Consider the following 11,953-nt stretch of genomic DNA (forward strand, 5'->3'; position numbering starts at 1 on the left):
AGATTAATTAGAATTTGATTGGGGAAAACAATTAAAGTTTAACTAAGAGAAGAAACCCGATTATCGTGGGAACACCTCATCACGTCGCAACGTCCCAACACTTCTCGTCATGACATCATCATCATCATGACATCCGATGTCGTGTCATCAAGACGTCGTCTGCTTCATGTCTCCAATTGGCTTCATGTGATTGCAACGTCACGTGGATCTTCGTCGTGATGACGCCTCTGTTTTGGCTCTTGATTTGTCCAAAATGCGAGGCACACTCCACACAAGATGAAAAAGGTTGCCAAGTTCAAGAACTAAATATGGCCTTGTTTTGTCTTTGTAATTACTTTTTAGTGATATGATTAAATTGTTGTCACTACAGTCAATAATTTGGTGATAAATAACGATTCATCATTGTAAAACTTTTTATTTAGGAATTCATTTTTTCGTCACTTTATTTTCTTGTGGTGAATTAATTTATGTCAGTAAAGCCCTTTTTGCCAATGAGTAAACTTGCGTCACTTTTGATAGATGTTATATCGTTGCATTGAATTTCATCACTATAAGCATCTTTTATCAGCGGACAAATTTTCTTTCCCTATGGTTGACACATTTAGCCAAGGTTTATAGATTAGTTAGGCCATTGATTCATCAGTCTAACTACTTTGATTAAAAAATCATTAATATTTTTTTAAAATGAAAATATTAAAAAAAAACCCTATTTTTTTAGCTAGTTTTGTTGGTTTGTATCAATGTCTAATCTAACTAGTTCAATATCATTCTTTGAATCGATAGCTCAATGAATTTCCAATCCAATCCAATTCAAGCATCATTGTCTTTAACAATAGCATATTTTCTCTCACTTTTGCCTTTTGCATGAACTAACTCTTTTAACGTTATAGTTTAGTGATTTAATTTATGGATAATAACTTTCGTTGTATAATTAACTTTTGGTAAAGTAAATTTTTTAGTGTAAATTTTGTGGTAGGTAAATAAACATAAATAAGAGTATATTTAAGGGGCTAGCAGGGGCGACCCTTTTATTTTAAAAAAACTTTTATTTAGACCTTTTAAAAATTTAAAATTTAAAATTAATAAAAATAAAAACTTCCTAAAATAATAAAAATTTAATAATAATAAAATTACCATAAAAATTACAATTTAAATATTTTATGATTTCCATAGCATGAACAACTCCCGACCCTGATCCCAAAGCCATAAGTGGAGGGCTCAGCCACTCAGCACGGTATCATATGATTGGTTAACTCTACCGGTGACTTGTATATTAAAAGACTTTGATAGGTGCGGCAAATCGGATTATTTTGGAATTGGATGGAATCTTACGTGTAATCGACTCCAAGGTTGGCATATTTCCCTTATCTTCCGTTTCCTTTCTAAATATAAAAATAACTCGTTAATGCCATGATTATAAAGAAAGGGAAGCCATGATTATAATAATACAAGTTTTTATTGCTTTCATTCAGTTGTTTGTATGATCTTCTACCATCTGGAACACGAAAAAGGAGAAATTATCTTGAAAAGTGTAATTGAGTTTTTCTAAACAAAAGAATGGGAAGTTTTTGTCGGTTTCGTACAAAGCTCGGGGTATTATTAGATAATTGAGACATTGGGATTTGGATTTGGATTTGGATTTGGATTTGGAAGACTTGCGTGCGGTTACACTCAGCTTGCGGATACAAAAGAATTTATGCCGGAAAATAGAGGAGAAAAAACTTCCCATTTTACTGTGCACCGTAATATAAAACATCATTATCTAATATAACCCTCCAAGTCCAAAAGAGAGAGAAAAAAGATAACAAACCTGTTGGTGTCACCCGGAAATGGCGGCAACGAGGAAACCCTTACTGTCTTTGCTAAGCAGAGTGAGCCGAACAAGCAGGAGGACCTATGGTGTTCTGGCTGAAGGCAGCTCTTCTTCTTCTTCTTCCTCTTCTAACCATCTCATCAACCTTGAATACGAATATAGTGCCCACAAGTAAGTTCTTTTCTCTCTTTTTTCATTTGATTCATCCTTAATCTCTGGGCTTAATCTTTCTCTTCTTCTGGCAATTCAGTTTTTTTCTTCTTGTTTTGGGTTCTGGGTTTTGGTTCTTTGATCTGAAAAGCATCTACTATCACTTGTATTCATGTTTTCGGTTTTGCTTACGTTTATCGGAAACATATTTATTATAATTAGTATTTGTGGTTTTGGTTTTGCTTTGTTAGCTTCAAGCTTTAGTCTTTGTTGATCGTTCCTGTTAGAATGATGGATTATGTGAGATTTTTCTTCGATAATATAAATGGGTTCAATTGATCTTTCCTGTTAGAATGATGGAGTATCTGTTGCTGTGTCCAAGTTCAATAGGGTGAAATTTTTTAACTTCTGTATTCAGGTTTTGTTGATATAATTAGACCATGCCCTAATATGTAGACTCAGCCAATTAGATTAATGGATTTTGTTGAGGACCTTTGATTGAGTTTCAATGTGGAGAATAGGAAATCACAAAACTTTTCCATGGAGGATATTTTTTATGGTCTCTGAAGTTGCCTTTTCATTTGTAATTTGATTCCATTGCCTTTATTTTTTCAAGGATAGAGTAAGCAAAATTACTTTTCTTGTTCAAGTACAGTTATCACCCAATTCCTGTTGTATTCTCTGAAGCAAAGGGATCAATCATATGGGATCCAGAAGGCAAGAAATATCTGGATTTTCTATCAGCTTACTCAGCTGTTAATCAGGTATAAACAGTGTAATTTATGTTGTAGTAATCCCTACACCTGTAGGTACCTCTTTGCTTTGTCTTATTAATCCATTTGTTCCTTCTGTTATGCACTAGATCGGGGGGTGGGGGGGCAGAGGGAATTCCTCTTGCCGAGCATACTCAGCCAAAAGGCAGAGTAAAAGCAAAGAAATCCACCATTTGCATTTTTCTTGGCAATTTGAATTCAATTTTATCTGTAGTTTATGTCATTGCTTGCCACTGTAGGGACATTGTCATCCAAAGATCATCAAAGCATTTCAAGAACAGGCAGAAAGACTCACTCTCAGTTCTAGAGCCTTCTACAATGACAGGTTTCCAGTTTTTGCTGAGCGTTTGACAAGCATGTTTGGTTATGAGATGGTGCTTCCTATGAACACTGGTGCTGAAGGAGTGGAAACTGCTCTGAAGTTGGCAAGGAAATGGGGTTATGAGAAGAAAAAAATTCCCAAAAACGAGGTAAATCTTTTCAAGCTTTGCTAACTGATCTTTTGTTGTGTCTAATAGTTCCTCTTACCTGATGTGAGGCCATTAGCTGGGAAAGTATTGTAAGTTGGTTTTGGGGGCGAGAGGTGTATGGGATAATTCTGATTTTATGTAATTACTATTTTGCTTCGTCCAATGACCTTAATTGGAGATAGATACAAATACTGGAGTTCTATACAAGGGCAAAATAGTAGTTCAGGAACAGAAAACTTGTGGTGTTCCTTTTTTATTTAATTTAGTAGCAAGGCACTTCTGATTTTGGATGGCAGCTTATGTTCTATATTGTTTATCTTCTTTCTGGCTTGGTATTATATATATGCATATATATAATCTAGTAAAGTTTTATTTGTTTTTATGTTTGATTAAATAATTGTGCATATGCAGGCTATTATCGTCTCTTGTTGTGGTTGCTTCCATGGTCGCACATTGGCTGTCATCTCTATGAGCTGTGACAATGAGGCTACTCGTGGATTTGGGCCATTAGTGCCTGGTCATATTAAAGTTGATTTTGGTGATGCTGTTGCCCTTGAGAAGATCTTTAAAGGTTTGAATAGTCCCAGTACTTTTTAGTTTATTTTTTATTTGGTGCTTAAGAGGCATCAATTATTCTGGATGATCTATCTCAGTAATTTATCTTCAATGTCTTGATATATGCAGAAAAAAAGTACTTTTCTTCTATTCTAACACATTACTTATTCCTTTTGAGTGCAGAACATGGAGACAGAATAGCAGGATTTCTCTTTGAACCTATTCAAGGAGAGGCTGGTGTAAGTTTATTATCAAACATTATAAGGCTATTAAGTAGTTTGAATGGACTTGATTGATCTTTTGTGGTTTTGCTCCCTTTAGTTGTGGATATGGGAACTTTTATTGAGCCAGCAGTTTGTTCATCTTTTCCATGGTTGATATGTGTGTGTGTGTGTGATATGCTAAAGTGTTTTTGGTCTTGGTAGCTATAACTTGGTAGTTATGGGAGCTTCTTTATCCCTACCCCATTATAAGGAAACTATCCTATATGGTTACATGATTAGTACAGGGATTGATAAATTAAGGGAGATTTGAACTAGAGATCTTTTTGATGGATAGTTTTCTCTACGAATTAGGTCCCATTGATGCAGATAGTCATTAACAAGTTAGCACTTCCACCAAGTGTATGTCCTTTTTAGAAATAGAGTTTTACATAATATACAGAATTACAACCAATCTTTAAATATGAGAGATCACAGAAGATTCACACACAGAGAAAATTAAAAAAAAAGGGCGTTTTTTGTTTCCTTTCTCAAATTATATTGTTAAGTGGTTATTGCTTTTGTCCATTCTTTTGACAATGTGTTATATATTATCCCTTTCCATTTAAGGTTATAATACCTCCAAAAGGTTATCTAAAAGCTGTCAGAGATCTTTGCTCAAAATATAATGTTTTAATGATTGCTGACGAGATACAAAGTGGCCTAGCACGGTCAGGAAAAATGTTGGCTTGCGATTGGGAAGGTGTTCGTCCAGATGTTGTGGTAAGGCTGTTTTCAACTTCAAAGTTTTGGTGAAATTCCTGTACTATTTCACTATTAACCAGTGTTTAGTTCTAATTTGTAGGTAATAAATTCTGCTGACCGAATATGCTAAAACCGTGCATAATAAATTTGTGATTGTTGGTTTACAACTTTATGCCCTTTGATTTCTGCAGATATTCTAGTAAAGTAGCCATTAATAATGCATCAAGTATATATGATCCTTTTTCTCATTCTTGTAAGAAAAATGTAAAACTGGATATTGAAATGTGTAAGAGGGGGGGAGGGGGTTGAGTTGCTACAAAAATAATGAAGTACCGACTGAGACTTTGATCTGCACAAATCAAATATATTCTTGTACTTGGTGTTTATTATTTTAATAGTTTCTGTAATTTGCTTCAATGTGAGTCAGGATTGTTGTACTGTTCTCCCCTCAATTTTACTTTCCAAGCATTGATCGCATACTTGAAATGTATCTGATATACAGATTGTGAAAATAGAAATACATAACTCATAATTTGCTTTTGGTTATTCTAAAGAGGTGGTTCAGAGAGTAGAGTATTATTTTCACTTCTTTATATTGTTTATTTCTGCAATGTTTGTTATCTGCTTACAGGATCAATAGAAAGTCATATTCACTTCTCATTTATGGATCCATTGTTTTATGTAGATAATTCTTTTCTTCCCCCGTATTATAGTTAAGCATTTAAAAAATAGAAATCTTACATTGTTTATTCTCTGCTCTGAGCATCAATACAAATTTGTATTTGCTGATCATGTTTCATGTAGCCCTTGTATTGGAGTTCGGCATTTAAAATAAAAATCTTTAAGTTCAATTCGCATTGTGAGATCAGCGCTGAAACAGTTGAATGATAGCATCCTGGTCTAGAACTGCTGAGCCTGCTAAATTCATGCATTCAACATGCTCTATATTATGCTTTATTTCAAGCTTTCATTCTTCTTAAATCAATGTATGCCACAGGTTTAGAAACTTCTCTTGTAAATATTTAATATTTATTGACTTTCTCAGATACTAGGAAAAGCTTTGGGTGGTGGCGTAATACCTGTTAGTGCAGTGCTTGCTGACAAAGATGTAATGCTTTGTATTCGACCTGGAGAACATGGAAGGTTTGTAGTTATCCCTAGTAATCTCTGGTTAATGATGTTTCTTCCATCATTAATAAACAACTTAGCTTTCAAGGAAACTTGGTAGTTCTTCTTCCATATTGTGCACATGACTCTTTCCAGTGCCTGAAGTGCTTTTCTTCTCTTTCTGCTATTTGTGATAAAATTGTTTTACAGTATCACTTTGTTTATGTGAAAGCTAACTGCACTTTTATTGATGTTTGTCATCAGCACTTTTGGAGGGAATCCTTTGGCCAGTGTGGTGGCCATTGCCTCACTAGATGTAATCCAGGAGGAGAAACTTGCTGAGAGGTATTGAAAATTCTTTCTGAGTGTTGCATTATCAAGATTAAATATGAAGAAGAAAAGTTGGAAATTATGCTGTTTCCTGGGAAACTACTTGATCTTTTTACAGTTTGGCATAAATGAAGATTTAGGCAAGATAAAAATGTAGAGAGAATTCAACATCTTAAAAGAAGTAATTGAATCTCATACAATGTATAAATCTTAACATTCTGATTGATGTGCATATTTACCCTAGGGTGTCTTGTCAAATGCATAATCTGAGAGAAGACATGGTAACACTCTGCAGGGTAAAGTTTTCTTGACATTATCAATTCCCAAAAGGATCAATGTGAAGGGTTAAAAAAAAATCATTATTTGATTAAAATTGGATTTAAAGCTTGCTTGAAGTATCATCTGGCTTGCTGCAATTTATCTATTTCTTCCTGCCCTCCCCTTTCACTGCCCTTTTTCTGCCCAGAGATATATATATTTATTTACTGGTTTATTTCCTATTTCGTAGATCTGCCCATTTAGGAGAAGAACTTTTGTGTCAGCTTGTTAAGATTAAGGAGGAATTTCCAAACTACGTTAAGGAAGTTCGGGGAAGAGGTTTATTCACTGCTTTAGAGTTCAATAGCAAGAGTTTATTCCCTGTTTCAGCATATGATATCTGTCTAAAGATGAAAGAAAGGGGAGTTCTTGCCAAACCCACACATGACACCATTGTACGGTTGACTCCTCCACTTTGCATGAGGTAAGGGGAAATGCTTGATGACAATAGTTTTCTGTCCACTGTCCCTTGAAGGTTCAAATTTTTGCAAGCATCCTACACCACCAAATCAAGGAAAACAAATGTCTAGAAAATGTTTATTTTTAATTTGTGATTCTGTAGAACATCTTAACGTGTGTGGATGGAGGTAATACTTTTTAACAAGGTTGATGGGTTGAGCGGTGCTGATCCATCTTGGTGCTAAAATTGGTTAGTACTAGTTCACACATTTGCTTGTTTTGGCCTAACAATATGGGGCTGCTGGGAAGAGCTCACTCATGTTCCTCCCTATGTTCTCTAATAAATTTATATGGCATTATCAAACTTCATTGAACAGGTTATATTTGGTATCGTGTGACAAACTGGAGTTATGTCTGTTACTTTGGTACTCCTCTGTCATATTTCCCCCTTTTTCTATACAATTTATTGACCATACCCCTTGCTTTTGGTGGTGATTTTAGTTAATTGCTGCTTTTAGAAGTAGGGAACTAGGATCACTCTAGACATTTCTGTGTCTTCTGGCCATTCTCGTCTAAAGCCTTTGTCCTTTAGCTTTTGCTGCACTGTTTTAGTTTCTATTTGTTAAATTTTCTCGTACTTAGTCGTAGACTACACCCAGCCATCCAACACTGCCCCAAAAACTTGCTCCAATCACCTCTAATACTTCCTATAGGAGGAGCAAGAAAAAAATGTATCCAAATGAGACTAGATGTTTTGTTGTTATTTCTCATGAGTTAATGATTATCTTTGCCCTTTGAATTGAGGAACTATTTCTATCATTGTGTGATCTCGACCATACTTGTCTGGAAGTTGTGGCCGCCTGCTGAAGCTTTCCTTTATCCTTTTTCTCTTATAATTGTATTTACAAATTGGGATTCTTTGGAAATATTTTGTTACCCGATCAGGGGTCCAGATATTATTCAGGATTATATATGCAGTGTTGAAATTAATGAGCTTACAAAGTTTATGTAGATCCATGCTTGAACTAAGAGCTATTTTTGGTGCACAGTATGTCATTGTTTCCTTCTGGGGAGTCTTATATGTATATCTCCATTTATATTTAACCCTTGCAATCACAGATGCTGTTGCTAGGAAAACAACTTAGAAGCAGATATTCTTGATGATGTGTGCTGCTTGTCTAGTTACTTGCATTGGTTTAAGAGATGATCATCCTTTAACCTGCATTTGGTGTTGTCTAATTTTATGCGTATGATAAATGTGTTTGCAGTCGGGATGAGGTCAAAGAAGGATCAAAGGTACTGCATGATGTTCTGGAACTTGATCTACCAAATATGCAGAAGGCCAAGCCGAAAGATTCTCCGACCACCGCTACAATTTGCGATCGATGTGGGAGGAACTTGTATGATCCTTCAGATAGAGCTCTCTAAATCATTTGTTAAATGAGAGAGTTTATATATGATTCATCCTTGGACATGGATTCTCTCTCTTTTCCTCTAAATAAACTAGACATTGATATCTCTTATGTTATTTTTATCTTTTGCTGCTCAGGAACAAGGCAAGAACACTACTAACACACACAAACTCTATGCTTATATTGTTATACCTAAAATTAAAATAAACATTTTGCTCCTTTAACTTAATTTGTTCATAAATGGATGATTGATTTAGTTTTAATTACTTCTTGAGATGGTAAAATACAGTTGAACAGTCCGTTGCAAAAAGTCTTTATTATTCATTTTTATTTGAAATCAGAAAATTAATTCATATTATGATCGTTTAGGTAAAATATTTCTTATTATTTAGTAAATTTTCTGATCATTTTTTTTCCAAAACAAACATATAAAGTTTTTATTATAATTTTTCTAAAAATTTATGTTTGATAAACATTATTTTCAAAAGTTCCTTTTTCCTAATAATTTAAAAAAACTAAATTAAATAATAATACATTAGTTGAAAACTTAGGCAACAGCATTATTGTAAAATACACATTGTTATGAGAAAATTAACTCTCTAATAAAGCTCGACGGATATTATTCCCTTGCATGGTCAAGAAAAAAATCAAATGCATAAATTGAGCAATTAATTACCAAATTGTCCACGAGCACAAATTATTCAATATACTATCTTTTAGAAAAAATAGAAACAGCATTAAGCGATTACAAAAATAAGTAGAAATTAAAAGCACAATTGGATTAACTCTCGTACAGCTTGAGGAGATTCAAAAAACACTTATAGACTAGTAAAATTTATACCAGCTTGCTTAACCATGAAATCCACAATTGCATTATGATCTCTAGGAATATGACGGATACAAAATTCCCAATTCCTTTATAACAGTGAATGGATGGCCCATATTTCCGTGACAGGGCTATCAAAAATTTTGCCAGGCAAAATTCATTTCACCAAAAAAGCATTATTAGATTGAAGTTCAACTTGTTGGTATCCTTTTTCCCAAGTCAGATATAGCCCTTCAAGCATAGACGTTGCTTCTATCCTAAAAACTTCATCTCTCCCTATAATCGAATAGCCACATAACCAATTACCATCCTCATCTCTAATTACTCCTCCAATTGCAGTCGAGTAAAAACTAAGTGAAACTACACCATCAGTATTGAGTTTGACCCATCCCCTTTCTGGCACAGACCAATTCATACTAGACACCATATGTCCCCTATGAATCCTAGAATTTGAGGTTAGTGAGTAACTTATAGTCCAACTGATACCATCCTGGATAAAGCTGTGATTTTCAGAAAATACAAACATATTCTTGTTTTTCCATAGTAACCAACAAACAATAGGAAACAACATTTGCGAATCCATCTTCTAACTACCACTCCTCCCTACATTTTGCAAGTTCCAGATAATCCATTTATCAAAAGGTAGGGAGAAAAATAATACATGTTTTTGCGGTGGTACAATTGAATTCCAAACTGCCCATGGGAATCAATAATCTTCGATAGCATGCAACTCAGATTCATTGGTAAAATTTTATCTCGAAAAATTGCTTTTACAAGCCATATGTCTCCTAACTCTCTCATCATTCGTCAAAAGTCTGTTCTTCAATAATAGCCAAATGAACACTCTAACCCGCTACTGTACATTGACTTTCCAAAACAATTTTTAAACATTAGAATTATTTGTCAACTGAGATTGGTACATACATTTTATATGTATCCCCCATGGAAAAGGAATTTCTAGTCACTCATCTCCATGATAGTCGATCATTTCCTGCAACCAGCCAAGGAGGCAATACCAAGGCTATTTGCATCACAATTGGATCTGGTAGGAAATTTTTAAGATGAGTCCAATCCCAGTTCCCAAATTCATCAACTAAATCGCAGACTCGTAAAGTTTCATCTAACTGCTCGGATCCCATATAGAAATTCCTTAGAGGACCCACTTGAGGAATCCAATTATCGTTCTAAAAATTCATCAAATTTCAATTTCTAATAGTCCAATAAACATTATCCACCACTGCCAAACCCGCATTAAGGACTTCCATATATAGGAGCAATTACTCCTAGCAATAGAATTCGGAAGCACCCCACAAATTTTGTACTTACTCCTTACAACACTAACCCATAACTTATCAATGTTGGTTAACAAAAGGAAACCAAGTTTCAAAAGAAATAACTTTTTCTGAAGAGCTAGTATAACACCCCAAACCCGGCCTGAAAGTTTGGCTCGAACCTGGCGTGTCACATTGAAGTGTTTTTCGAAAACCATGTTTCCATTAAAAACCCTTCTTAATAATTAAAAACTTATACCCTTTTTAAAAACCTCAGCTGAATAACATTCTTAACAACTTTGTAAAAATCTTGGCAGTTGCAGAAGCTTAATTTAAAAACAATTGTGGGCACATGATGTTTTGAACAACAGTAGTTGCTTTGAAAAACCGTGTTCTAATACTAGCAATTATAAGAACAATAAATAAAATTCCAAATTTGAAATCTAGAAAATTACAATGGCTTTACTACAACCCACATAAAAACATTTAAAAGTAATAATCAAAACTATAACATAAATAGTGTGTGTGGCTTCTTCCGAGCCCCTCGCAGCTCCGATCCGTCTAAGGCTGGAAATTACCTGAAAGGTTAATAAACGGGGTAAGTTTACGAAAACTCAGTATGAAATCCCCTACTATATAAAAGGAACAGTCAGTCATATAAAAGAATTAAAAGTCTGGCCCCAGCCCTACTTACGCATTCAGTATCAATTGGGCCTTAGCCTATTATAACAGACAGTACCAGATGGGCCTTAGCCCATTACAGAATAAGAAACATTATCAGAACTAGAATCAAAAAGAGAATCAGAATCAGAATCAGGTGACAGAATCAGAATCAGAATGTGAATGCAATCCCAACCCAATCCAGCCGTATACACCCCGTACCAGCCTTACACCATGTGGGGAGACAACTCGACCCGCCCATCCACTACACACCACAGAATTTGCAGTATGGCTGCCATAACAGATATTGTGACAGAGTCACCAGATACAGATATTGTGGCAGAGCCACCAAAACAGATATTTGTGGCATAACCACCAGAAACAGATAATGTGGCAAAGCCACTTAACAGAATATGTGGCACAAAGCCATCGATAACTACATTATGTTAGGCACATAGCCATCAACTAGAGTAACATAACCGGCACACAGCCCTAGGTAAATGTGATCGACACAGAGTCGTCAATAACCATATATTGGCACATAGCCTTAGGCAAATACGTTTGGCACACAGCCATAATTAGGTTGGCACAGAGCCATATGTAGGTTGGCGCAAAGCCATAATCAGAATAATTGGCTTTAAGCCATTGGTAGTTGTATCATGTTAGGCACATAGCCATCAGCAATGGTAATATAGTTGGCACACAGCCTCGGGTAAATATGATCGACACAGAGTCATCAATAATCATATATTGGGCTTAAAAGCCACCGGTGGATCCACAGTCGCCAAGCAACCATGCGATCCTAACAGATCAGATCTTCCTCCGTACAAAATCCCAACCCATGCAACATGTCATGTATACAAAATGTCATGCCTATATTTGAATCAAACAATCACAGTCAAGT

General features: G+C 35.1%; 1 protein-coding gene across 4 annotated transcripts; it reads left to right on the top strand.

Moving 5' to 3' along the window:
• Positions 1–1,176: 1,176 nt before the first annotated feature.
• LOC107961824 (ornithine aminotransferase, mitochondrial) lies at positions 1,177–8,516 on the top strand. Of its 4 annotated transcripts, none has more exons than XM_016897989.2 (11): positions 1,177–1,349; positions 1,473–1,984; positions 2,619–2,727; positions 2,976–3,206; positions 3,618–3,777; positions 3,945–4,000; positions 4,592–4,744; positions 5,772–5,869; positions 6,098–6,178; positions 6,672–6,905; positions 8,149–8,516. In XM_016897989.2, the coding sequence occupies exons 2-11, from the start codon at positions 1,830–1,832 to the stop codon at positions 8,306–8,308; spliced, it is 1,437 nt and encodes a 478-aa protein (XP_016753478.1). In that variant the 5' UTR covers positions 1,177–1,349; positions 1,473–1,829; the 3' UTR covers positions 8,309–8,516. The 4 variants fall into 4 exon arrangements, 3 of the variants coding, with proteins under 3 accessions (XP_016753478.1, XP_016753479.1, XP_040971535.1); XR_005928597.1 differs by lacking the exon at positions 8,149–8,516 and adding an exon at positions 7,258–8,138 and having other exon boundaries at positions 1,217–1,349; positions 6,672–7,130; XM_016897990.2 differs by having other exon boundaries at positions 1,237–1,984.
• The last annotated feature ends 3,437 nt before the right edge of the window (positions 8,517–11,953 follow it).

The sequence above is a fragment of the Gossypium hirsutum genome, chromosome A06, assembly GCF_007990345.1.
Source record: "Gossypium hirsutum isolate 1008001.06 chromosome A06, Gossypium_hirsutum_v2.1, whole genome shotgun sequence".
NCBI lineage: Eukaryota > Viridiplantae > Streptophyta > Magnoliopsida > Malvales > Malvaceae > Gossypium > Gossypium hirsutum.

Excerpts from the sequence above, each read along its gene's own strand:
- LOC107961824 (XM_016897989.2), top strand. The coding sequence starts at position 1,830 with ATGGCGGCAACGAGGAAACCCTTACTGTCTTTGCTAAGCAGAGTGAGC. Across the intron at positions 2,728-2,975 it reads CTTACTCAGCTGTTAATCAG|GGACATTGTCATCCAAAGAT; the intron begins GTATAAACAGTG and ends TTGCCACTGTAG. Across the intron at positions 6,179-6,671 it reads GAGGAGAAACTTGCTGAGAG|ATCTGCCCATTTAGGAGAAG; the intron begins GTATTGAAAATT and ends CCTATTTCGTAG.